The sequence below is a fragment of the Podarcis raffonei genome, chromosome 7 (genome assembly GCF_027172205.1).
Source record: "Podarcis raffonei isolate rPodRaf1 chromosome 7, rPodRaf1.pri, whole genome shotgun sequence".
In the NCBI taxonomy this organism is placed as follows: Eukaryota; Metazoa; Chordata; class Lepidosauria; order Squamata; family Lacertidae; genus Podarcis; species Podarcis raffonei.
This window is the reverse complement of record NC_070608.1, coordinates 25,687,180-25,713,975: the sequence shown is the minus strand read 5'-3', so window position 1 is coordinate 25,713,975 and position 26,796 is coordinate 25,687,180. Positions and strand designations below refer to the sequence as shown.

Sequence of the window (26,796 nt, the reverse complement as noted above, 5' to 3'; positions counted from 1 at the left end):
GAAGAAGCAGACTTAGCCACTGTTAACATGCACCCCTTAACTTTCTCCTGCATAAGTCAATAGTTGTCATTTCACTCCTATAGGGAAGAGTGAAGTACTGTGCCTGAGGACAACTGTTGCAATGAACACCAAACTTGCCACCCACCCCTGATACTGGGTGACTCATCCAATACCAGTAGGGATCCTCAAAATATGAGCATATTATGAGCATACGAAGTTCCTTTGTAACAGATGGGACCATTAGTCCAGCTACTACTGTATCGTTTATGGGGATTGGCTCTCTAGGATTTCAGGCAAGGATCTTTTCCAACCCCTTTTGAACTAGAGACCTTCTGCATGCAAAACATGGGCTCTGCTTCTAGGTTATGGCCCCTTCCCACTCATTGTGCCAAATATGTTGTGCCTCTGCATACTGATGTGCTCTGTGCAGACCTCACTCAGCAAAAGTTATGAGCATTTCGCCAGTTTTCAATAGTATTCAGCAATGGAAGTCACTATAGGGAGCTAAGACCAAATGGAGCCGTTTGTGTTGTACAATAAATTCTGAAAATCCTACTCAGATTTTAGAAGTATGAACGCATGTAACACTGCAAGGGTAAAGTTAAGTAATGCCTTTCTGTACAATCTCATCCAAAAGAACTGTTCATTCCTCATAAATTGTCAAGAAGCACCGGGTGCCCCTTAATTTTAAACCACGCTGTTCAATTCCAGATTTTGATGATAATGTACCTTTGTTGCTGAAGGCTCTCGGGATCTGAGAATAGGTTCCTCATATACTTTTTTGTATGTAGACAAAGGACCAAGTATTCCCGGATTTACATACTCTATTAATGCATAAAATTCTTGCAGATCATTTTGTACTGGAGTACCTTGGAAGAGAAAAGGAATGCATTTACACCTTCAGAAGGGCGCCCCCCGCCCCCCAGAGATGCTTACATTTTATTCATCTTCTGCATTACAATGTAAATTTATCTTTTTTACTGTATGGCAAACAGTGCTTCCAGCTAGAGGGGTCTGATCTCAACATCTTGTTTGCACACAAATAACTCTTCATGTAGTATCCTGAGAAGTGTTCCCTCTCCAGCTACATTCATAAATGTAACAAACACTTATTTTATCCCCATGCTAGTCCGTTTGCTGGCAACAGGATGATTAAGTACTCACCAGTCAGAATAATTCTCCTCTCACAAGACAGACTGGCAAGTGCAGTCGTCGTCTTAATAGCAGCATTTTTCAAGCGATGTCCCTCATCACAAATGACAAGGCCAAACTGTGCCTTCTGTATTTGGTCCAAGGAGCGTAGAAACATCTCATAACTAATGATCAGGACTGAATAAAGCGGGGAATTGATGAACTCTTCTACTTTGTGATCCTGCAGATCGGAGAATTATAATGCTTTGTGGGTCAGGCAAGTTGGCAGTTTAAAGAAACAAAAATGCTTGTGTGTTTACTTCCTCACATGTTGTTGTTGTTTAGTCATTTAGTCGTGTCCGACTCTTCGTGACCCCATGGACCAGAGCACGCCAGGCACCTCTGTCCTCCACTACCTCCCGCAGTTTGGTCAGACTCATGCTGGTAACCTCGAAAACACTATCCAACCATCTCGTTCTCTGTCGCCCCCTTCTCCTTGTGCCCTCCATCTTTCCCAGCATCAGTGTCTTCTCCAGGGAGTCTTCTCTTCTCATGAGGTGGCCAAAGTACTGGAGCCTCAGCTTCCATGATCTGTCCTTCCAGTGAGCACTCAGGGCTGATTTCCTTAAGAATGGATGCGTTTGATCTTCTTGCAGTCCATGGGACTCTCAAGAGTCTCCTCCAGCACCAAAATTCAAAAGCATCAATTCTTCGGCGATCAGCCTTCTTTATGGTCCAGCTCTCACTTCCATACATCACTACTGGGAAAACCATGGCTTTAACTATACGGACCTTTAACTATACGGACCTTTATTGGCAAGGTGACGTGTGAATGTAAGTACCTCCCTAACGATGGTTTACATGTGTTTGTTTTGTTGCCCTGCCCAAATTGCCCACCAGGTTACTGCAACTTTAAGCAAGTGAAGCCAATCTTAGCATTCAGCAACTCTCGCTAGAAAATTTCCTGAAGTTCATGTTGCTGCTAACTCTGACTAATAACAGGATCCTTTTCCCCATCCAACTCGCCTTTCCCCACCCCCATCCCTGACCCACTTCAATTCACAGCTGCAGCTCAAGCTGGAGTTGAAAACTTAAAGGGAATTTCTTTGACATATCGCTTTGAGCTCTACCTACTTTATCCAAGTGGGTACAGCTCACAGTAGCAGCAACTTTATGCCTGAATAGCAAAGCACAGAAATAGAAGAGAGAATGCCAAGTAAGTGGAAGGAATTCAAGAAAGGTTCTATTCCTGTTGATGATTACAAATGAAACAGATGAAAATACTTAAGTTTGCATTATTGAAAACAGTCTTTTAACCATCCAGGAGCAGATGGGGAGGGGAGATGGGGGATGGCTCCAACACAGGTAAGGTGTAAAGGTAAAGGTAAAGGTATCCCTGACCATTAGGTCCAGTCGTGGCCGACTCTGGGGTTGTGGCGCTCATCTTGTTTTATTGGCTGAGGGAGCCGACATATAGCTTCTGGGTCATGTGGCGAGCATGACTAAGCCGCTTCTGGCGAACCAGAGCAGCGCACGGAAATGCTGTTTACCTTCCCGCCGGAGCGGTACCTATTTATCTACTTGCACTTGGACGTGCTTTCAAACTGCTAGGTTGGCAGGAGCAGGGACTGAGCAATGGGAACTCACCCTGTCGCAGGGATTCAAACCCCCGACCTTCTGATCGGCAAGTTTACTGAGCTCAAATTTATGGTAATGGGTCAATTGTCAAGGACCCAGTGGGTAGACCAGAGGAGTGGAAGAAAAGGATTTCTAAAAAACACATGGTGCAAAGGAGTATGGGCATTTCTTTATTGGGAGAACGTAAGGAGAACACTGCAGGTTGATTAAAGTTGCTAAAGACTGCTAAGATTCCCACACCCTCGCTCTTGGAGCTGACCAATGGAAAGGGAAATGGTGACATGATGAGGCAATGCTAGCAGCTGGGCACTGCAAAGCCTTAAGGGAAGTCAGGAAGAGGGGCAGCTCAGGGCGAGAAGTAGGCCGCATGGAAAGAAGATATTGTATGACAAAACAGTTAAAGCGTGGTGCTGATAATGCCAAGGTTGCTGGTTCAATCCCCACAAGGGACAGCTGCATATTCCTGCATTGCAGGGGGTTGGACTAGATGATCCGCAGGGTCCCTTCCAGCTCTAGGATTCTATCTGCAGAACGTTCTTTGGCATTTTTCAATTAACAGTGGTTTAAGAATGGTTTAACATGATGTACAAACCAGACTATTATCTCACCTGATCCACTAAGAACACCTTGATTCTCTCACTTCCCAGCCATTTTTGAAATTCTTTCCCCCAGTTCTTCACCAGACTCCCAGGAGTGACTATCAGTGCCTGTCTTATTACAGGTTTGCATCCATATGGCCCTTGACGCAGGAGAGTCCAGAGGACTGAAATGCACTGCAGAGTTTTTCCTAAACCCATTTCATCTGCAAGAATGGCTCCAAATCTACAGCTTACTCTGAAAAAAGACAATTGCATGGTTGATACTTTATTCTTCTTCTTCTTTTAAAGTTTGGCAATTCTCTGCAAACCATTCTTAGGAAAATCCATATTGTTAAGCTATGCAAGTCCTTTTTTCTTTTTCACAAAAATATGTATTGAGGCCTGGCCTTAGATTTTTATTTCATTTACTTACTATTTGTATGTGTTGGTTCAGTCACACACCTTCAATAATATGACAATGTTGTTACAAGGTGCATATCAAATAATTCAATTTAGTGCAGAACCAGAAAGGGTAAAAAAACCCCACAAGGGTAAAAACATTAATATACAGAAAAGGCTACAAAAATGAATAACAAAATAACATTTATGTTTATTAGCTTAATCTAGTATTTTTGCTTAGAATACACCTCCTTCTAAGTTTCTGAGGCTGTTTTCTTATACAACCTGAATCAAATTTGTAGAAAGCTCCTAACTTTGGCAAAAGCTTTCTCAACTTACTCTGATAAGGGAATGAGATTGGAACAGTTTTACTGAATGAACAGGAATCAATATCCCAACTTTCTCCTTTCATTGTGGTCTTTTCCTTTGTTGTTATTCAGAAGTCCAATGAGGCTTACACTCAGGTAAGTGGGTATAGGATTGAAGTTTAAAATCCCTACTTCAAATTACAGAGTTTATATTAAGCAAATGGCATAGCAATTTCAACAATGAGCTTTCTCACTAACTTCCCTGTTAATATGTAACGTGTCAAGTGTATCTCGAATGAGTGCCCTGCTTCTCTGAGGGTGGAATTTGCTAGGAGAGAATCGGTTGCATTATTCATTAACGGAAACCTCCTGCTGCAGCTGGTCCAAATGCAATTCAACCAAATTAACCACCAGGGCTATGCCATTTCCTACCACTACAGCATACCCATGACATATAGGCCAATTCTCAATAAGCTTCGGAGATACCAGCCTGCCCCCCACCCCATGCCAAGGTTCTAAAAAGACCGATGAAATCAGAAAGCAGAAAGAAAGTTTGCCCACCTGTGTGATTTACTGCAGATGACTGAAAGGCCATACTTCAGCTTTTGTTCACGCAATTTAAAAAGAAGTACAAAATGATTATCCTCTTACCTCATTCCCATCATACATTCATAAAGAAATGTGATCCCTTCCCGTTGGTGCGGTCGAAGATGGTTTACAATGTGGGGGTCCACAACAACATCCACCACAGGCAAGCCCAACTTGTTGAACAACCGCTGGTGATTTGGGGATGGGCGCAGCATAACTAAGCAATCTTAAATTTGAAGCACAGGAATCATGAAAGCAACATTACTGTTTATTCAGTAAAAGCTACTGGTTGGGGGAGAATCGACAGCTGGCAAACACAGTTATGTTTTTAATTATCAGATTAAGTAAAGCAGCAGAACAGCAAGTGATTGTCAATGTTACCTAAATAGATTTTACTCTTGTTTTGATTTAAATGCATGGTGTGGATATGCCCTCAAGGTATGAAGGAATATTTGACTAGCCACTGCTGCCTTCCCCAACCTGGTACCCACCAGCTGCTGTTGGACTCCAACTCCCATCAGCACCAGCCAGCAAGCCCAACAGTTAGCGCTGATGTGAATTATAATGTTATAAGAATGTTAAAGTCATATATATATAATAAATGTTCAAAAATGTACCAAGCAAGCACATACATAAACGTATAAACCACATATCTGAAACCCCACAGAAAAAAAGTCCTGAAATCATTTTGTCTCTCCCAAACGACCTCAAATATTTCTCTGCAAGGTCGAAGGAAATGGGGAGCCTCCCCATTGTCTCTATGCTCACAAATCCTGTCTCAAGGGCACATTTAAGAAATGAACAGGGTGAGCCTGTGACCTGGATTCAGGAATTGAGTAGTTATCATAACAAAAGAGTGGTCAGGATACCCAGGTAATCCAATCAAGTAACCTGGCGGACAGGATAAAAACAATGCACTCAGACTTCTGTTGTAGGCCACCCCTTCTCTGATGTATGTATGATGTATGGAGGGGTGGTCTTGGGCTCCAGGGTGGGCAGTTCAAAAGTCTATATAAGGGCTTGAGCGCATGGTTTGGGGTCCCTCCTGTCTCTTGCATGTAGCAGTGAGTACCCTGTTGCAACAGTTAATAAAGACCAGGCTTACTAGCTGCTTTGCTTTTCAATATTCTCTGGTTGGCCTCTGTTATTTTCTCCTACCGATAGATAACCTACAAAAGGACTCTATATGGGCTCTTGGGTACCCCATAAGGGGAAAGGAGCAGTTTTTTCTTATAACAATAAGAACAAACAATTGGAGGGCCCCTGGCTGGGAAAGGTTAGGCTGCTGCAGAAAAGAAAGCATCCTCTCCAAATTAATCAGATGGGTGGGCATTAGTTGCAGATTGTCCATTTAAATGTATTATTGCCTGTTACTAGCAACCCCTGCACATCTCCTCATGTAGATTCGAGATTTATTTAAAAAAATATTCACCCCAATATATTGGAGCAGAGGAGGCCAAAAAAACAGGGCCTAATCCTGCCAGTCTATTCAAATTCAGAAGAGGATAAAACAGAGGTTAAAAGCAGATTAAAGCAGGTGAACCATAAAAATCCTCACTTGGTGCGCATGGATCATGACGTGGGTTATAGTTCTGGGAGCCTTTGGGAGGATTTCCTTCAGTGTTAGTTTTGGATACATTTTTGAAAGGGTTGCAGAATGGTTTTACAGCAGCTTGCGAGACGTTCCAAATCTCCTCGGCAGTCTTCACACCAGACTGAAAACACTTGCCGCTTTTGAAGTCCTCTTCTGCAATTATGCCCATCACTTCAATTTCTTTGCCTCCAATCATCAGAGTCTGGCCTTGGTCAAAATTCTCCAGGTCTTTGACTTTGTATCCAGCACCTAAGAAAGGCCGCAAAATGTTTAGCTGAGATGAACAGAAAATTAAAATAATAGTCATAATAAAGCTGTCAGGTAAAAGTTAGACGAAGACTTTGGCCACATGAGGTTGGATCCAGAGTGCCCTGTCCATAAACGGAAAGGCTCCAAGATCAATGGAGACTCCTTGCTGGAAGAAGGGAAGGAGAAGGCAATTCTCATCGATTCCTCTAAAGCCCTGCAGCTCTCATGCTTATCCAGAGGATTCCCCCAACCAGCTCCATGCATGTCTGTTTGAAAACCCCTGAATTAAGGGGTGTGAAGTATTACTATACTTTTGAACCATCAGAACAAAGCAAATAATTTGTTGGATTTATCAGTTAGAGTAAAAAAAAACCACCAAAATGGCGGGGTGCATTAAACATGAGCCTTCAGGGGCCTTCAGACTGAGATTTGGCTGCTTATTTCAAATAAGAGGCAGGTCTCTGCCTCTGAAGCTCCTGGTCACATGCATCTTTTCCTAACTACGCTCTTCTCTCTCCCAGTTCTCAGACTCCTCCCTGTCCTTCCCCCCCACATTCCTCCAGATCTTTCTCAAGCACCAATACTCATACACTAAGTCCCTCTGTTCCTTCTGACCTACTTCCTTCTCAAGCCCCTCTGCCTCTTTTACTCTTCATTTCCCAATCCCATGCACCTGCCTGGCCCTTCTCTCTTGGATCTGAGCCCATAACCAATAGCAAGCAGCCAGAGACAATTCTGGCTTTCCTACTTCTCTGTGACACAAGAACAGTTCAGCCAATCACCGACAAAGACTGCGCCACTGCCAAATTTCCTACTCCATTGTAATGCCGACCATACAAACAACTGTTTTCATTTTATTCAAGCACACATTCCTTTGGGGGCAGTGCTGAACTTCTACACATCAGAGTTGCACTCTAATTTAGCATTACCTCTTCCAATGTCTCTGCCTTCTGTATCTTTCAGGGTCACCGACTTCCCTCTCACAATAAGAATGGCATCACCTTCCCACTTCTTGTGTTTTTTCTTGGAGGCCTTGCACCACACTACGCTGAAGTATTTTGTGAGGCAGCCAGGCTCCTCCTGGTGCCTCACTGTTGCTGTTGTCACTGGACACGCTGGACCTGTAGAGGCGAAGACACACAAAAAAGGGGAAAGATAGGGAGAGTGCTTGTAACACATCCCTCAGGCTGACCCCAGGGAGGCAAATGAAATGACAGCTGTGAGTGCTAGCTCAGCTGTCAGTCTTTTCCCTTTCTTCGTGCTTTTAGATGGGCTATATGCCTTTCTTTTTTTAAGAAAAAAAATTGAAACTTGCACACTAAATTTGAGGTGTGTATATGGTACTTCCCATAACTTCAAAAGAAAAGGGGGGAAGTTTACTAGAACCAATGCTGAGCCTATTTAAATATAATCCAGACAGGTCATTAATACCATCTAGTATCTCTTGTCCACATTGTAGCATAATTCTTTTTATTTTATTTTTTTTTAAATGACCATTCTGTATACTGAAAAATGCAATTCAAGCAATAAAATTTCAAGTACACTGGTTTCAGTGGGTCTACTCTGATAATAATCATGCTTTCTACAGTGGAGCAGAAACATGGTTTATTCTAGAACTCACTATCTACATAATTTGAACATCCTTGCCTGTGTAGAATGTGTGGGATTACCTTGGAAGAAGTCAGAAAGATTATTCATTTTTTAAGCATTTTAATATGCTATGCAGAAGCAATTCCATATAGACAAGCCAAAGACATTCTTGGAAGGGGAAGACATAATCTTTCCAAATCACATTACATAAACCCGATTTACATAAATGTAATTCATTCAATAATTTAAACAGGAAACTAATAGTAGAGACCAATTTTAATAAGGGTTATTCAAAGGTAGTCATGTGTATCTAAATATTCATGTTCTGCCCATCCTGTCTACCAACTTCCTTTAGTGTAAATTAAAAAAGCAAAATTTCTAGAATTTAGTAATCTGGAGTCTAACTAAGCACACAAATGTTCCTTGATTTCCTAAAATCCCATTAACCTTATCATTTTGCACTAAAGTAGTTAGTAAGATCCCTGAACAAGTGCTATCCATATCAGTATATTTTTTTAACTCCAAAATATTTCAATATTTTTTGCAGCACAGGGAAGGAAAGAAAGAAAGGGATACTTGTGAACTTTATCTCTGGACTGCATCAGATATTTTATCCTATTCTAGTCCTGAGGTGCCGCCCACAGAGCAAGGCAGGTTGATTGCTGCAGCACCATGGAGAGCTCCTAATGAACAACGTGCTTGACAAGGGTTGGAGGTGAGCCTTTGCCTCCAAGTCCATCTTTCTGATCCTCCACCTCTTTTATTGGAGCACTAGAGACTCTTAAAGGGCCAGCCCTTTGAGCTGAAGATAGGCACTTCTCCTTTGCTCCAGGTGTCCCATGCACTGTCAGACTGGTGGGGTAGCATAGGAGGCACTCAGTTTCTCAGGCCAGAACTAGCCGCCTGTGAGGTTCTCAGTTCTAGTTCTATGGCCCTGGTCCATGGGATCCAGTTTAGCGACTTCCTGCCAGTCAGCCTCATGATCAGTGAACCCCCTGATCCCAAACATGAGACCTGAGGCTCTGAAGCTAGGAATCTGGTCTAGCTTCTCAGACAGTGGCAGTATAGCCTTTGACTCGTTGTCCTGGTCACTGCCGGACTTCAGGATTATGACAAGTTTTGTTTTCCACTTACCTCTCTAGGCACACTGTGTTCCAGAGACAAATATTTACATTATTCAGGCAGCATAAAATGTTTTGAAAGAGTTGAAGTCCCTTGCTCTTACTGTTGTAGGATCTACCGGGCTTTTATTTTCTCCAGCCCTATCTTCCAGTTGGTCGAGACCCTTATAATGGTGGCAATTAAAATCAAACACAATCTTTGATAAACTTGCTGAGAATATCTTTACCCTGCCTGACCCTTTCCTGATTTTCAATCCCTGTCCTCTCTTGCCTACTCATGAACCTCTGCTTTCACTTGAATGACTATTGAACAAACACTCAACATCAAAAAAGATTCCACCCACGCGACCTGTCAGCCTCTTCACCAGTTGTCCAGGCTTTCAACACAACCACTGTTGAGGATATGTGTAAAATAATGGATTTTGGAGGCAGGCTTCTGGAGATGCCATTACCATTCCTTCACTGTCATCTCTGGTCAGTCCAATTCCACAAACTATTTTGTTAAAAACCTCTTCAGAAATTGTTCTTGGGGAAAAGTGAACTGTGATAAGTTCCTTCTCTGTAGGAAGGAAGTGGGGTTGTCACTACCCACCTCTCCACTGGCAGGAAGTCAAACTTTTGATAGGGTACACCTGGTGGGCAGGGCAACCCCCTCACAGTTCAATTTGTGCTTAAGCAGGTAACCTTATAGCCAAAAAATAAACAGGTGAAGAAGAGAAGACAACCCTGGTATGGGCTAAAGAGTAAGAGGAGAACAGGGGTAGGGGAGAGACAAGTGGAGGAACAGAGCAGGTGTGGAAAGAGGAGCCAGGAAAAGCAAGCCAAAGAAGAACAAAGGGAAGTCCAGAACCATAGCTAGTCCAAGTAATATAAACACTGAAGCGCCTAATCAAATTCAACATGCTTTAAAGCATGTTATCAAACAGAAGGCAACCAAGCCAAGAACAGGTCCAAGTAAAAGGACTGAGGGCCATAATTCCAGCCATGAATCTGAAAGTCTGGGGTTTCTGCTTCAAAGCTTGCCTGAAGTTCCATTTATACTTGCTTAATCGTCCTAGCAGCTAAGAAACAGCTGGAGCTCAGATGTTAAAACAATGAGGCTGAGTACGATCCAGGCAATGGTCATAAACTCCCTGCCCCTGCCTCTTCCCCCACACCCTCCCCAAATTGGCTGCAGAGGGTTGAGGGAAACCCCAGAACAGATTTAGGGGGCACATCAGTGCTTTCTTCAGGGGGTACTCAAGAGTACGCAGTCCCAGCACCTCTTTTTTTGGTTGTTAATAAGTGTAGCACTTACTGTAACAACTTCATGGTAAGTATCGGCACTTATTTTTCTGGCGGGGGGGGGGAGCACTGGGCACAGGGATACCAAGGGAGTGGGAAGAAAAGTTCCTGTGCTCATTTTAATAATGCAGTGGTTATGGTTATTTGTTCATTTATTATGTCAGCTATGTATATATTGCTTAACACCAGAGTTCTAAGCAATCAAGTTACAAAAGATAAAATCAGTTAAAATTAACCATAAAATCAGAAAATTTCTGATCTATAAAGATGTTAATTGCCGTAAGTAAGGAGTGGTGAAACACAATAATCTTTTAAATAAATATTTGCACTCTAAAGGGTTTTGAAGTTTATGGGAGTAGGGGGATACATATTTTGTCACCAGGTAGCTAGACTTATATATGCTACTGATCAAGATTACGGCAACTTCTCCAAAATAGTTAATCAGTGATCTCTACACTCCTAAACTGTTTACAAGCTTTATTAAGGCCAATTTATTTCCAGGAATAAAGAGCTCATGAAAACAAAACAAAAAACCCAGAAACGCAGATTGGGGGTGGCGGCAGGGAGATTGAGAGTATTCAAGCAATGCTCCCTAAGTGTAGGTAAAGAAGGATAAAGGATGAAAGGACTAAACCAAACAAGATTACGTGGAAGTAATCTCTTTCCCTGCCTCTTATTTTACAGGGCGATATCCTTTGCGCATATCAGAAATAGAAGAAGCTTTATCTAGGTGGCGGAGGGCCCCCTGAAAGGAAGCCAAAATTCAAGAGTGTGTGTGCAGGAAACTGGTTCAACTGGAACTGTTAGGCAAGTATAAGCTAGCAGCTTCAGAAACAGACAAATAATTATTTCACACCTAAAACTCAGAAACATTAAAAAAAGCAGAGGAAGCTGCCTTCTATTGAGCTCTACCATTGGGCTATGGTACTTCCCCTTCAAAAGCCTACTCTCACTATTGTACTTTTATAATTACATTTTAGTATGTTCTGGCCCAGTTTGCATGTCCTAAGTAAGGGCCTGTCCACAACTTTACCTTTCCTCCGCTCATTCCAGACACGTTCTGCAATTTAAAACTCAGTGTCTGAGCACCTTTCCCCTGCCCCCTGGAGCTTTCCCTGCAAAAACCTGCTCTTCAAAGCTCAGTCAGAGGAACCGTCAATCCGTGGAAAACCCAAATTGATTTTTGCTCCAATTCAACTTTAAAGAGCAGGTTTCCATAAGGAAATCTTGGGGCAAAAACAAAACCCTAAAACCGCTTGGACACAGAGCATTAAAGTGCAAACCTCTGATTGGAAGAGCAAGACAATAGGCAAGTATGGATAAGCCCTAAACCAGGGACAAGGAACTTTTGGTCTGCAAGCCTCATTAGGACTGCTAGGACTTCCCATTTGGCCCTTGTGGCTATTTTAGCTAAGCCATGCTCAACTGCCCTACGCTTGACATCTTATGTGACTCTGGAAGGGGAGGCAGGATAGGTAAAGATGCATCTGGGCCAAAAGGCTTTGCTGATCGACTATTAGAAGTACCGCAGTGCTGCAATAAACCATAGTTACCATGAATATTGTGCATGCTTCACTTCTCCTTTATACCCAGTAGGAGCAACTAATTGTGATCCCTGGCAAAACATTATATGCGAACCTGGAATCATAGCTTCTTTTGCTCAAAACAAACCACAGTAGATAAGCCAAGAACAAAACTTGCTTTAACGGTGTGGTGTGTCTGAAATGAAGATTCCTAGTTCAGATGTAACACTGATCCAGAGATCATGATTTGTTGCTTCTGTAGTCTAGAGGAGTGAAGGAGGAGCCCTCTGCAGTGCACACTCAAAAGTATTCTGTTACCTATGGATTACAGTGATGTACAAATGCCACCATTATATCCACCCTTGTTCAGGTCAACATAGAAAGGAATTGCTGGTGAGATATTTCCATAATAAATACTTCATTTCAACTACAGCCATTTCCACAAGTTTTATGAAAGGAGGAAACAAAGATAGTATTTTTCTTCATTTTGCATATGTTTATTGACTCACAAATAAATGAGTATTTCAAAGGACAGATAAGAACTGATTCACCGAAAAATGAGAAAGAATAAGATCAGCATATTTTACAATAGTTGTATAAGTTATCATTTGCTTTTGCTAACAGTCATGTGGTCATAAGATTTCAAAGGGGTTTTTTTTTAGTCTTAGATCTGGTTCTACTTTAAATCAGAAAACCTGGGAAGACCAGTGAAAAATGGCTTTAATTTTTTTTGCAAATTTGCATGAGAAACAAAATGGAAAAAACATGCATACCCCTACCCCCAAAACTTGGGTAAATACTTCTTTTCTAGATCAAAAAGAATTGTGAAATAACCCTGGTTTTTAAGCAGAATTGCTAAAGATTCAAAGATTGTTGAATTCAGGAAGATCCCTACGTAGTCGTATCGCCTTTAACTTTTCTACTTTAATTTTTGCTCTCAATAGCTCTTCTTCTAGCTGCTGCCTTCTTTTCAAGCCATCCCTTTTTTCTTGGATATAGAGCCCAATTTTCCTTTGATTTTCCAAAATGATGTGGTGCTCTTCTTTCAGCATTTGCAACATCTGGGGATCATATCCCCCACATGCCGGTCTAAATCGTTCTCCAGTTTCAAGCCTGAAAAATTCATCTCTTCTGGGGATGGGAGATGGAGACAACATTCTTATATCCACAGAAGACAGGGAAGTTGAAGGAGATCTCTCCATTGCATGGACCAAATGTTCTTCATCTCTTTGCTCTAAGCTCTCCTGTGTTTGTAACTCTACAATCAACGATGCAGGTGGCTTGACATCCTCCTCGTCTTCATCCAGCTCCAGTGTGATAGCAGCAGGTTGGTGCTCTAACATTGACTGTGGTGAGCTGGTAGTAGCAACTATTTTTTTATCCGGTGTAGCACTAAAAACAGACAAATAATATTTTCATCATTAACAGAAAAGAAAAAGGAGCTTCTTAGTCCACGAAAAAGGCAAAAACTCAACTTCTAAGGCAGCCTTCCCAACCTGGTGGCCTCTAGATGCTTTGGACTACAACTTTCATCAGCCCCAGCCAGCACATCTGGAAGCTACCAGGTTGGGAAGGCTGTCCTAAACCACTTGTGAATTAACATTTGATAAAAGACACTACCATTGTTCACATGTAGATTTGTTACTGAGAGGGATACACATAGAGCATAAGGCTATCTGACTTTGTCATATGATGAATAATAAATTCTAACTGAAAAAGTGAAGAAAGAAATACAGAGAAAAGGAGGAGTGTAGATTATTTTAAACATCAACATCATATTGATTGAATGAAAGGAGCAATAAAATCTCAAACCATTCCTGCCAGTATAGCTCTAAGGGCTTTGTATGGCTTCCTTTCCCGAGGGCCTGAATAATATTTTATCTCAAAGCATTTCTTTCTCCATCTATATTCCACACATCCTGCAGCATTCCTTATTCAAAGTATCTCAGCACTTGAGTTCTGGGGGTCACAAGTGCTACCTGGCTTAAATAGTCAGTGATTATTTGTGGCTACTCCAACTCTTCCCATCTCAGGTTGCCTAGGGGGGTGGGGAGGGCCAGAGTAACCTGGTTACTTGGCACTGGGCTGGGAAGCACTTGGAAGTGGTGAGAGAATTTCCAGCTACTTCCAAATGCTCCCCAGTACAGTGCAAGGTAAGTGAATGATCCTGCCCTTCAGAGGACCTGTGAGGTGGGCTCGAGATCAGCTTCTCAGCTTACTCCAGATTAGGTGAAATCCTGAAAGATTCTCTCGCTTTCACCTTTCCAGAGGGCCTTGAAAGTATGGAGGAAGGTATGGGAGGGACTACTGAAGATCATAGGATCATCGAACTGTGGAGCTGGAAGGGACCCCAAGGGTCATTTAGTCCAACCCTCTACAATGCAGGGATCTCAACTAAAGCATCTATGACAGCTGGCCATCCAACCTCTGCTTAAAAACCTCCAATAAAGGAGAGGACTTTCCTTTCCTTCTCCCTTCCACCAAATTACATATCTTTCCCTGCGCCCAAGTAGGTCGTAATATGGATTGGAGAGCCTAGCCTCACCAGAACCAGAGAGGATAGAAACTGTTGTGACTCAAGCCTGGAGATGGGGAATCTGTGACTGTCCAGATGTTGTAGGAATCCCCTCCCTTATCAGACACAGCCAGCATGGCCAACGGTAAAGAAAGATGGGAACTGTAGTCTAACATCTGGAGGCTTTCTGTCCATGCAAAAAGTCCTTTAACAGGACAGCAAGCTGCTAAGAAGCTATAAAAGACATTGGACAGACTGGTGAAGCACCAGGACCAACTTACCTATTTATCATTGTTTAAGTATTTTTAAAACATCTATGAAAAACAAGATACAATACAATACAGAGTAATGTTGGGGTGGGTGGGGTGAACAGTCCGACCAAAATTCTGAAAGCTGGAAATATAATTTACTATATTAATAGAGATGAAGATTGGGCTAGAAATCTGCATTAACGTTCTCACAAAATGCCTTCAGTGTGTGCTAACTGGCTATCTTACAAAAACTAGCTTATATCCAAGATTCACATTTATATTATAAACTTAAGAAAGAAGAATGCAAGTTTTCATCCACTAGTGTGGGGAGACCTCTATTCAAGAATTAGGAGAGGCAGTTACCATGGTGGAATTGGTATTCAGAATCCATCAGGCATCTGTTTAGTATGAGTCAGTTATGTTAGTTTTAACAGAGCTTGGAATTGGTCATCAAATGCCAAATTAGATTCCTAACTCTGCACTGCCTCCAAACAAATCATATGCTGAACCACCCAGACTAAATCTGCTATTACTAGTTTCATAAGGAAGTGACCGTCTTCGACAAGGGTATTGAGTAGCAGCAGAATTCAATGGTGTGTTTCACTAGGGTGGCCCAACCCTATTTTATTAGTCAGCTACCTGCAAAGCATGGGTGTTCTGTAAAAACAGAGCATAGGTACTTGATTACTGTGCAAGTCGAGGGATGGAGCTGAAATCTGCTTTGGTAGGGGCAATGCAAGGAGTCTTATGTATTAAAAGCATAAGAACCCTACTAGTCCAGGACCAAAGGTCTATCTAAACCAGCATCCTCTTTCCCATAGTGGCAAACCAGGTACCTACAGGAAGCTCGCAAGAAGGATGTGAGCACATGTATGCTGGTTCACAAACATGTTGCCTCTGATTCCGGGGCCATCATGACTAGTAGTCATTGACATCAATGTGTCTAGAGTTCTCTTTAAAGTCATCTAAATTGGTGGCTGCTACCAAATCTTGTGCAAACCAATAAATTCCATAGTTTAATTATGCACTGTGTGAAGAAGTATTCTGTTTACTCTGTCTTGGATCTCCCACCTTCCAGTTCACTGGATGACCCCTTCCTAGTATTCAGAGAGAGTAGATTCTCCCTATCCATCTTCCCTACACCATGTGTAACTTTATATACCTCCTTAATGTCTCCCTTTTGCTAAATGAAATAGCTCCAAATACTGGAACCTTTCTTCATGGTAGATTTACTCTCCAAGGCCTGCATACTTACTTACCTCTTGGGAGCGAACCATTTTACAGTGGTGCCCCGCAAGACGAACACCTTGCAAGACGGAAAACCCGCTAGACGAAAGGGTTTTCCGTTTTGGAGGCGCTTTGCAAAACGAATTTCCCTATGGGCTTGCTTCGCAAGATGAAAATGTCTTGCGAGTTCCTGCGGGGTTTTTTCCCTTCCCCCCCCCCTTTTTCTAAGCAGCTAAGCCGCTTATCAGCTGATCAGCTAAGCTGATAAACCGCTAAAAGCCGCTAAGCTGTCAATGGGCTTGCTTCGCAAGACGAAAAAACCGCTATACGAAGAGCCTCGCGGAATGGAGTAATTTCGTCTTGCGAGGCACCACTGTATACCCACTGGTTTTTTTAGGGGCTAACTGCATATAACAGGCAGTTGGAAATTAGCCAGGAGCCAGGAGCGTTTTTGACTGGCCCAGGTCCAACTGCAGCCATGTGGAGATTCCTGGATGCAAGGTTGGCCTCTGGGGAAAGCAAAATATCGCTTAGAGAAGGCTCTGGAATATTTTCTTCAAAGCTTGAATTCATTTTATTCTGGATTGTTTTATTTGATGTTTTAATGTGTTGTAAACCGCTTTGAGACTTGCCATTTAAAATATAAATAAGTATAAAAATGTAATTAATAAATATAATGAACCCCATTGCAAAAGAAGGTGCCTGGACAGTCCATTTTGATGACCGTAACCTAAGTTTAAGGTGCCATTTGGCGATTAGATTATATATCTGAGTTTCTAACTCTTGACTACTGGTAAACAAAGGCCTGATGCTGGACTATGCAAGAAAAACAGCTGGGCTGGGGTTTGAGAGACGTCGCACCAGGAAGGCGCCTACCGCATTCCTCATCTGCCAGTTTAGGGCACCAAAGTGAATCCCCCCATGGTTTCCCTGGACCACAGGATTCACATCATTAATAAACATGCATTTTGAAGCTCACGGGATGGAGATTAGGAGCACAGAAACAATGAACAAGTAAAGGTTTGCACACACCCTTCTGTCTTTCAGCCAAATCTTAGAGAGCACAAAGCCCAATACTTTTTGCCCCTTTAGCTAAATGGCCTCAAAAAGGCTGCCCTGAGCTTTCTAACTACTTGGCAAGAGGTAACAAAACAATTTTAATAAATTTTCAAACACCTTTCAATTGAATTAAGCTATAATGATTTAATTGTAACTGCAGTTCAGGATACACAAAATGAAAAGAAAAAACAACCCACAAAAGCACCGCTCAGGGTCATAACAGGCAACAGAGAATGGCAATGTCAGTCAAATGACACTGCACGATAGGCCAACCCGTGGATATAGGAAAAATATGAGTCATTGGCTGCTTACGAACTGAACTCTTGTTATAAGCAATGTGAGCTGGGGGGGGGGTTAAATATATTAATCAGTAATATTATGAATCTCCTTGTGCATGTGCCTCAAGGCAATTTACAAACAGCTCAAATTAGTTTTAAAAACAGTAAAAAGGAACACCTAAGGCCGAGACTTTTTCATCCAACAAAAAATGCTGCTTGTCAAAACAAAAAATGTCTTCCATTATTTCTGGAAAGTACAGGTAGTGGGTGGGCACCTCTGGTATCTCAACAGGGATACTTATCCCACAGTGGCGGCCGAGCTGAATGCCCTGCTTCAACTTACTGTGAAGCAGGCTTTTGATATTTGGGGAAATTTGAGCAGAAAGTCTCCTGTAGAACGCAGGGAGTTACCAGGTACATAAGGATTGTGAAGGTTTCGCAAGCAACCTGGTCCTGAGCCGAATAGGGCTCTATATGTTAGTACCAGAACATTGAACTTGGCTTGGTAGCAGACTAACAACCAGTGAAAATGCAGTGGACAAGGTGTTAAATACTGGCAGTTGTTTGCTCTCAAGGGCAACCGAGTTGCCACGTCCTACACTGGTTGAAGCCTCCAACACAACCTCAAATGTGCAGAGGACATTGCAGTACTCTAACCCTGAGGTTACCAATGCATGAGTGGTCATAGCTGTTAAAAGGTCCTCCTAGCCACTGAGGACACCTGCGCCTCCAGTGACACCCTGGATGGCGCACCTGCTCCTTCAAAGAGTCCAGTTTCCTGGACTCGCACACAGAGCCTCCATCATGCTATGATTTCAGACTCAGTTTATTACTCTCATCCAACCCACCACTTCATCCAGCCACTGGAGCACTTTAGAGAGATGAGGCAAAGCAGATTGTGTTTCTACTTCTCAATGGTGACTTTTGATTGGGAACTGGAAATTTGGAGCTATGCATCATTCTTATCTATCCCTGTTGGCCAACCCCATTCCATGACTCAATGGTCCTACATATCAGGTTTCTGTTAATCAAATGGGAGGAAGAAATTAATGGTTTCCAGACAGCAGAGACTGACACGGAAACAATAGTCATGGGAAGCGGTGGGGAGATGAAGAGGCAGAACCTCGGTTGGTTGGGAGGATGGCCAATTTGGTCCACAAGTTCTCTCTTGAGAAAAAGGAATATATTATGTATAAAAAGGATTTAGAAAAGCTTTTCACTTAGATCCCAAACAACTACAGGGAAGTCAGTTTCATTCAGATTAATGAAACTTACTCCAACATAATATGGTCAGGATCAGGGGATTGTTTCTCCAACTGTTAGTGCACTGATGCTTTTGGAAAACATTTATTATTGAATAAAAAACAAATCTTTCAGATTTCAATGGTCTTTAAGGTACACGCTATTAATGTTTTCAAAACATTTGTGTGCCACATTTGTGCTGCTCACACAGCACCCAAAATGGCTTACAATACAAAAATTAAAAAAAAGCTGATTACAAATCTACCCATTTCCACTACTACAAAATTAATAAGCTACAAAAGAAACCTGATGTATTGGCTAAGGGGTTAAAGGAACAGTATATGACCACCCAAAAAGTGGCCCCATACTTCTGGCTTATGCTGACCATTTCAATCTACATCAGTATTGTGGAAATTATATACACACACCCTTCTAACATGCTATTACAGATCTATACATACAGTACTTAGATGGGAGTATGCCTGAGTGAACTCAACAGGGGCTTACTTCTGAGTAGAAAGATAAAGGATTGTGCTGTAAAAGTCCATTTTGATTACACCTTATTTACCCTAGGCAATACAGAATTATTTCACCAAAAGGCCCACCACCACATGTTATTTTTACAGCATCTGCCATGGTGGGATTTAGACGACTGTTACCATTCAGAGCAACCAGAGGCAGTACAAATCAAGGACTGGCCAGTGTGCACAAACATGCCAGTTTTCCCGGAAACTCAGATTAACATATTTGTTTTGCACAGTAAGTGACATGAATTTAAATGGCTTGCGACAGGAGTATGGAAGAGAGCTGCTCGACTCCCCCTGGTTTTTAAAATGTCTGCATCCAGGCACAGGACAAATCTGGTCTGAGAAGCTTTTGAGCAGCCGTGTTTTGCAAGTGTTTTGCAAGGGGGAGGGCGGCATAAGCAAAGGCCCTGCAAGAAAGCTTGAAGACAGCCTGCCTGCTCTACGTCTGGCTCAAATCTAGAGGGGCTCCGATTTGATTCTACACTAAAAGGCTGCTGGAAAATATGAAGACTTTTGTGTGACTGCAGTGTTCCGATCTGTCTGCGCACAACCCCTGTAAATGTGCTCCATAGCCTCTTTTTTGCAGTTTAAATTAGAGCATTAATTTGCATACTGGCCTCTGAGAATGTGATTGTTTAAAACAATCCATCTGCATTGTTTAAAAAGGCATGGTAGCATGCGAAGTAAAATCATTTAAAAAGTCTAAATTCAGTCAAAATGTATTCCACCCTGAGAGATTAACATAATCCTTGACTGGGCACACTGTACTGAGAGAGGCTCCTTTGTTCTCCTGCTCGACTTTATGTAGATAGATATTATCCAAAACAGGCATCAGCTTCCGTATGCAGAGGCAAGTTGACCGCAGTACTACCTTAAATGTAGAACAGCCTTTTGCTTGGTCAGTGTTTGAATGCTATGCCTATTAAAAGGGGAGGGGTAAAAGTTGGAGCTCCTATTTCCCTTGGATTCTTTCTTAACCCTCACTTGCCAAGGGTCTGACAATAAGATCTTTTGAAATGCGGCTGGAAGTTGAACAGAAAAGTCAGTCACTGTTTAAAAATTAAAGAAGTAAAAAATAACAATAATCACAAGGTTTTAACTTTTCCCAAAGGCTAAGGCATGTAGCTCAAAAGGGGATGGCCAGAGAAGACAGGAGGCGCTATAGCGGCCATTCAGGCGCAATGTAAAAGTCAACTTACCATGGCAGATTGCTCCTCTCCCTCAAGCACACGCTGGAAATCTGGGGGATCATCTCCACAACTTTCTTGGTCGGTTCAGAGATGTAGCTTTTATAATCAGAAAGACTCTCTTTTTGCTGCAGTAGCTCCTGCTTGGCGTATTCCTTGAGCCTCTTGTACAAGGTGCGCAGGCCCTGCGCAGTGCGAGGAGGGCGGTCAGCTCCAATGGCATTGTAGTTATCGGCTATGATGTCCCAGCATTTGTTTTTCTCCACTATGACCGAGTGCTTGTTGGTGTGCTCTTCGAGAATCTTAACATACGGCTTGACAAGTTTCAGCAAATCGAGCTTTTCAGACAAGGTAAAATTCGAGGACCTGGCCTTCCCAACCATCGTTCTCTCCAGCTTGAAGAAGCAGTTCCTGAAACCACCACGCAGATCCTAGCTCTGCTCGGCTCTTTTTCACAAACAGAAAAAGATCAGGCTTAACTAGGCTTGTCTCATTTAGGCCCACGCCTACAAGGGAGGGTTTATTAAAATTCCTTCAGCTTAAGCTGACGCAGGTTCAGGAAATCTGCTTAAGCCAAGCCTGACCTACATAAGGCTTCAGATTGAAGGAGACAAGGAGAAGCAGGCAAAACACACACTTTTGTGTCAAGAGACCCATACATACACCGGATTGAAAACATAAAAGGTTTAAAGATTAGCACATTACCCTGCTAAATATTACCCAATTCATCCTGAGTTAACAAGCTCACGCACATCTCTTTGAGCTGACAAGAAACTGAAACTGCACAGAGGATTGGATTTATTCATGCCCAAGAAAGCAACAACTTTTTTTTTTTTGGTCATTTATTGATTGTTAAGCCGAACCACCACAGCAAAAGGAGAAATGAAAACAACAAACAGGGGGATTTAGGAGCGGGCGTGTGTAGAGAGATCCCTAACAGAGCCCCTGATCACGGCTCCCTAGCTGCTGTTCTCTCTGGCAGTATTTGCATAATGCTAGTCCTGCTGTCAATCAGGAATTGCATATCGCCTAGCTAGTTAGGTTTCACTCAGGCTCAGGCTTCACAGTAAAGCTAAGCTTCCCCAGCACTTTGCAGCTTGCCTCGGCTTCCCACGCACGCACACACTTTTTAAAGAGGCAGTCGCTCAAAAGAAGGAGTGCCATGAACAAAAGAGCTGGGGGGGACACACGTTAACATCAAGTTCTTTTCATATTCTGCCACCCCTTGCTGCTGTGCCGTTCCGTAATCTACCCATCTCACAGCATCCATGGTCACCATTCAGCAGGGTTGTGGCTAAAAAATAGCTCTCGGGAGTCAAGTAATAAACACAACATTCAATCAGGGTTCTGGAGTCATTGTACTGTGTGGGCTTTTCATAACTTCCACCAAAAAGCTATTGTTATGTTAAGAAACCCAACCATTGCACAAATGGAAAACATCAATTTTTAACTATTGTTTGCCCAAATCACACAGGTATTCACACACAGTATTTTTTCTCTCAGAAAATATATAGTACTGTAAAAGGAAGTAGGAGAGACTGTTGGATTTGGACTTGGAAAACCCACTCCATGAAGGTCACTCTCTAGCGTCAAAGCACCACATCTTGGCCTGGCCTCCTCCCTTCACCGGGTTGTTGTGAGGATAAAGTATGACATCCTGTAAGACAGCCATTCAGAATTCTTTCCTGCCCAAGGCAATATTTAAAGCCAAGGAAACTGAAAGAGACACACATCTAACAAATGAAAATATCCCTATTTTAAAGCATCTTTATTCCTGTTCTCTATCTAACAAGTGTGTTTTGCTTAAGACTTGAGACAGATTGGGGAGACATCTGGCTTTTACATTTTCAAAAACAGGAGATCAGCCATTGTGCGGTTCTTTGTCCTTGGTGCAACCTGAAACCGGCATAGCACCTCCTAGCCTAATCCAATTAAGTTTGCCATCTCCTCCTGCACTTCCATCTTAAAACAATGACCAAATCCAGACTGCCTGGCAACGACATCATCAGCCAAATTCCCTCCATTCCGCCCCCCCCCCATTTTGCTTTACGTCCAGCCTGATGAAGATTTCTTGGAAGTTTGTTAACTAATGGACATTTTGCCCAAGTGTAAATTCTGAAATATTTCATATGGAAAAGCATGGAACTTTCATGATTTATTTATAAAATGCAAATTGCCGCAGAAGTGTGGAGAACTGAATTGAAGATTGGGGGGACGGACCCTAAGAGAACCAAAATGGACAGATCATTACATTTGTAATTAGGATTTGGAAATCTTTACCCTGTATCGAGTCTGAAAAGATTTGAGGGAAGATTTAATCCAATTGCTACTTTAGCCTTAATAATTATGTGGAGGGAAGCCAAACAATAAACAATTTTTTAAAAGTTAGCTATTTGGCGTGGGCAACTTCAAGCAAGGTTCACCCACAATTTGCCTGTTAATTATGTTTATACCTACATTTATTCACAATTTTATTAACTCATAGCTCACGTAGAGCACCATGACCTCAGCTCTGAGCTCTCTGGAGCAGGGGTAGGCAACCTAAGGCCCGGGGGCCGGATGCAGCCCAATCGCCTTCTCAATCCGGCCCACGGACGGTCTGGGAATCAGCGTGCTTTTACATGAGTAGAATGTGTCCTTTTATTTAAAATGCATCTCTGGGTTATTTGTGGGGCATAAGAATTTGTTCATATTTTTTTTCAAAATATAGTCCGACCCACCACATGGTCTGAGGGATGGTGGACCGGCCCGTGGCTGAAAAAGGTTGCTGACCCCTGAGGAAGGGCAATATAAAAATATAATGAGAGCAAATAAAATAACATGTGTATGAGTAAGGCAAATGTTCCATCCCTCACCTTTCATATATTATAGAATAGGGCAAAGGTAAAGAATCTCAGGCTGGGGGCCAATCCAGACCCGCCCCCGCTCCTGTCATACACCCTTTCCCAGACTACACCTCTTACTAACCCTGTTTCACATCCTCCTCAAATGTTTTTGTCTGGCTAGAGAGTCCCTGAAGTCTGGTAATTCCTGGCTGGAGGACAGAGAGGGTGGTATGAATGCAGAAGCAAGCCTGTTGTATCCATTGATTTGGCCCTGCCCACCAATGGCATGTGTCACCTGAAAGGTTGCCCAATAGTTAATGTAGCCCTTGGGCTGGAAAAAACAGTTTCCGCCTCTGAAATAGGGGAGCCTCCTGTAGACTAGGAAGATACAACGATGTTTTATATATGTCTCTTCTGAGGTCAGTCCTATTCAATCAGGTGGAACTTCTAACCAGGTAAATGGGAGTACAACTGTGTCACAAACCATTCAAAGCAGCCAATTTAAAAACAGGGTCAGAAAAACAAATGTAACATTCCAACAAAAAGAGTGCCAGAGAGGCTATTAACAGAACCACAAAACCAAATGGAACCAGCAAACCAGAACCATGCATCATGCAGGTCAGAAACATGCCTCAACAACAACAAAAAGGATCCTTCAAACAAAGTACAATTTATCAAAAGCAGCACGAACACCAAGCATCATAAAATTGGGCAAGTGGATTAACAAATCTGAAAGGGTATAATAAGGCAATTATGGGATCTGACAGGTTTTTAATTTATTCAAAGAAACACATACCACCCTACTATGATAAAATACAGAAATCATTGTCACAGTCTACAGCTAGTAGATATAGATTGATTTTTTGATGGATTTATTTAACCTTCATTTATTGTTTACAGTTCTCAGAACTCATGCTCCCAAGCCCTAAAAAAAATGGGCCTTCCTCCTCCCCAAAAAAGCTCAGCAACTTTAACCTGAACCCCCAAAAAGAGGGTAGATCACTGCCAGTTTTTAACTCTGAGTAGATCACAGCCTCTTGGGAGTTGGCCATCCCTGCTAATGGTTTGACTTCACTCCCAAGCTCTTGACAGCTTTCCTTCATAAGCAATTTTAAAAACTGCTATGCTTTACTTTATATTAAACCAGTCTACTAGGATAACATTCAAATGTTTGTTTTCTTACCTATTTTAGTTCTATATGGTGATTTCACTCCAGTTTCAAAATGGCAGTCATTATTATTATTTTTAGAGCAAAATTCTCCTTGATCAGATTTCACAGCCAGTGTAGAACTTAAGTCACAAGTTGTAGAACAGATGTTTGCAGATGTTGAGCCATTCAGTTGTCCCTCATCCACCTACAAGACACTGAAACAGTTTAGATTGTACACAACTTTTCATGCAACAGTATCAAAATAAGTGTGTAGCTTTTTCTTATTTAAATACTAGCTGAAGCCTGAAAGAAGTACAGTGGTGCCCCGCAAGACGAATGCCTCGCAAAACGAAAAACGCGCAAGGCGAAAGGGTTTTTCCGTTTTTGCGTCGCTTCGCAAGACGATTTTCCCTATGGGCTTGCTTCGCAAGACGAAAACGTCTTGCGAGTTTGTTCGCTTTTTTCCTAAAGCCGCTTGAAGAGGCGCAGTTGCGACGGACCGTGCTTCGCAAGACGAAAAACATCGCAAGACGAAGAGACTCGCAGAACGAATTAATTTCGTCTTGCGAGGCACCACTGTAGTTCATATGATGAAGGAGAGAGCTCCAAGGAGGGAAGGAGGCACTGTGAGAAGCCTAGCTTTAACTATGCTCTCTCCACAATTTCCAAGCCAGTGGAGAGAGATTTGTGTGCACTCCCTGGCCTTACCATTCTAAGAGAAGGTCAAAACATAGGGATGAGGCTATCCTAGAAGTGCCCAATGGAGAACTTCTGGGACTGGGGCAGAGTTACTGGGAGCAGATATATTTCTCTAGCCTTCCTTTAGAGAACTTTGGCGAAAGAACACAAATGAAAACTGAAGTAGTGGGAGAAAGGCTTCTCTAGGACAGGAAGGCTAACATTGGCCTTCTGCACATATGTACTTTGAAATAACATATGAATCTAGTATTTGTGGCTCTATTCAGTACCAAGCATTGTGCTCACACAGCATCCCTAAGTTCCACATTAATATAAAGATACTGTACAAACCATGGCACAATCTTAACGCACATGCAAAAGAGCAAAGGCCTGGTCTGTGTGTTCTAGTATGCCAAAGGTAATAGTTTACCACGCACAAAGTGATCACTTCCACTTTGTTCATCCCCTGGTGAGAGTGGGTGCAGCAAACCAAAATCCCTGGCTTGCCATTACATCCAAACTGGGAGTCATTGTTTATTTCGCTTCAACCAAAATCCAACTGGTAAACCTAGAAACTTTGGCTTCACATAGTGGTTTGCTTTGAGTGAAACAAATCACAATCCCTAGTTTGAATGGAACAGTAAGCTAGGGATTGTATTTTTTTCTTCCACTGGCTAGAAGGGAGGAATGAAGTGGGAGACTTCTGCACGTTGACAGTAAACCGTCAACTATTGTGACATGCAAACGCTGCCATTGAGTGAACCAGTTTCCACTGGTGCCACTGATGTTTAGCTGTGGAGTCATTTTTCAGACGATTTGTCTATAGTTTTGCTTTCAGGACCCTTCTACACATGGACTAACAGAGCAGAATGCAAAATTACAAGTAAACATGCATCTGGGCTGGACAGCTTCAGGTTGCAAGTGGCACCATACATGATTGCATACTCCCCCACCGAAAAATCAATAAATCCCTGCATACAGAAAGTTAAGTATCAGAGTGGAAGTGATACTGGCACTCCCTGACAGTTTGTCTTCTATATGGAAGAAATTTGTGAGTGAAGCATCTGATACCGTAAGCCCCTTATAGCCTAGGCCAGAAAGAAACATATTACCCCAGTGAGAATTAAGATTCCATGGATTTCTTACATAGATTATTCAAGTACAGTTTTCATTCAGTAATAATATTACACTTGCTTTCTTCCTCCCTTTTAATATTACCTCAGAGCCTGAGCGTTCAGATTCTTTTTTCCGAGACAACATATGGGTTTTTCCTGGAGATATAAACCTTGGCTTTTTGACTGAATTACCCATCAGTTGACTAGGAGCTGCTGATCGTCTCATGTTCGGTTCTGTTGGTCTGAAAAACAGCAAAAAGAAGAAGTTTGCTTTAAAAAGCGAGCCCTAGAGAAAGAAACTCTTAAATACTTCCCAGAACATATCCAATTCCTGTTCTCACACCAGTGAGAAAATACCCCAAAACTAGGAAGTATGGTTCCTCTTGTTTCTCCTCCAGGTGTACCAGCCTTATTAGGTGGGTGGTAGGAAGAGGGCAGCTGTGGTCAAGCCATTCCCAGTATTCTTTGGAGTCCTGAGGGAGGCTAACTTGGTACCCACCACTATTTTGGTGCCAGGTGAAGACTTTTATGTTCTCAGAATAAGCTGAAAGTTTTAATCATGATTTCTTAAGCACCAGACTACCCATGGGAGCACTTTTCTTTTGTTTTCAACCTGCCCAATCACTACATTCAACCCACTGTATTCATCTCCTGACTCTGCCACAGTCCGAAGAGATTCATTTCATAGCAACTTTTCATTTCTGGTAGCAACCCTCTCCTCACCACTGTGAGTCAAGGC

General features: G+C 42.3%; 2 protein-coding genes across 5 annotated transcripts in view; both read right to left on the bottom strand.

The window, feature by feature from the left end:
* Positions 1–26,796, bottom strand: part of RAD54B (RAD54 homolog B) — a 36,127-nt gene that overhangs the window by 8,693 nt on the left and 638 nt on the right. For all 3 annotated transcript variants that reach the window (XM_053395639.1, XM_053395638.1, XM_053395640.1), the window contains exons 2-9: positions 26,161–26,299; positions 24,298–24,469; positions 7,415–7,606; positions 6,201–6,485; positions 4,706–4,868; positions 3,378–3,603; positions 1,165–1,372; positions 730–869 (exon numbers count right to left, since the gene is read on the bottom strand). In XM_053395639.1, the coding sequence (XP_053251614.1) occupies positions 730–869; positions 1,165–1,372; positions 3,378–3,603; positions 4,706–4,868; positions 6,201–6,485; positions 7,415–7,606; positions 24,298–24,469; positions 26,161–26,283 (1,509 nt within the window). In that variant the 5' untranslated portion in view covers positions 26,284–26,299. The remainder of the gene's footprint in view (positions 1–729; positions 870–1,164; positions 1,373–3,377; positions 3,604–4,705; positions 4,869–6,200; positions 6,486–7,414; positions 7,607–24,297; positions 24,470–26,160; positions 26,300–26,796) is intronic.
* On the bottom strand, positions 12,477–26,229 carry FSBP (fibrinogen silencer binding protein). Of its 2 annotated transcripts, none has more exons than XM_053395653.1 (3): positions 26,161–26,229; positions 20,302–20,736; positions 12,477–13,395 (listed from the first exon to the last, which is right to left on the bottom strand). In XM_053395653.1, the coding sequence occupies exons 2-3, from the start codon at positions 20,670–20,672 to the stop codon at positions 12,867–12,869; spliced, it is 900 nt and encodes a 299-aa protein (XP_053251628.1). In that variant the 5' UTR covers positions 20,673–20,736; positions 26,161–26,229; the 3' UTR covers positions 12,477–12,866. The 2 variants fall into 2 exon arrangements, with proteins under 2 accessions (XP_053251628.1, XP_053251629.1); XM_053395654.1 differs by lacking the exon at positions 26,161–26,229 and adding an exon at positions 24,298–24,412.

Coding starts and splice junctions, on each gene's coding strand:
- FSBP (XM_053395653.1), bottom strand. CDS start 20,672: ATGGTTGGGAAGGCCAGGTCCTCGAATTTTACCTTGTCTGAAAAGCTC. Junction 13,396..20,301: donor GAGAGGAGCAATCTGCCATG/GTAAGTTGACTT, acceptor GTCTGTTTTTAG/TGCTACACCGGATAAAAAAA.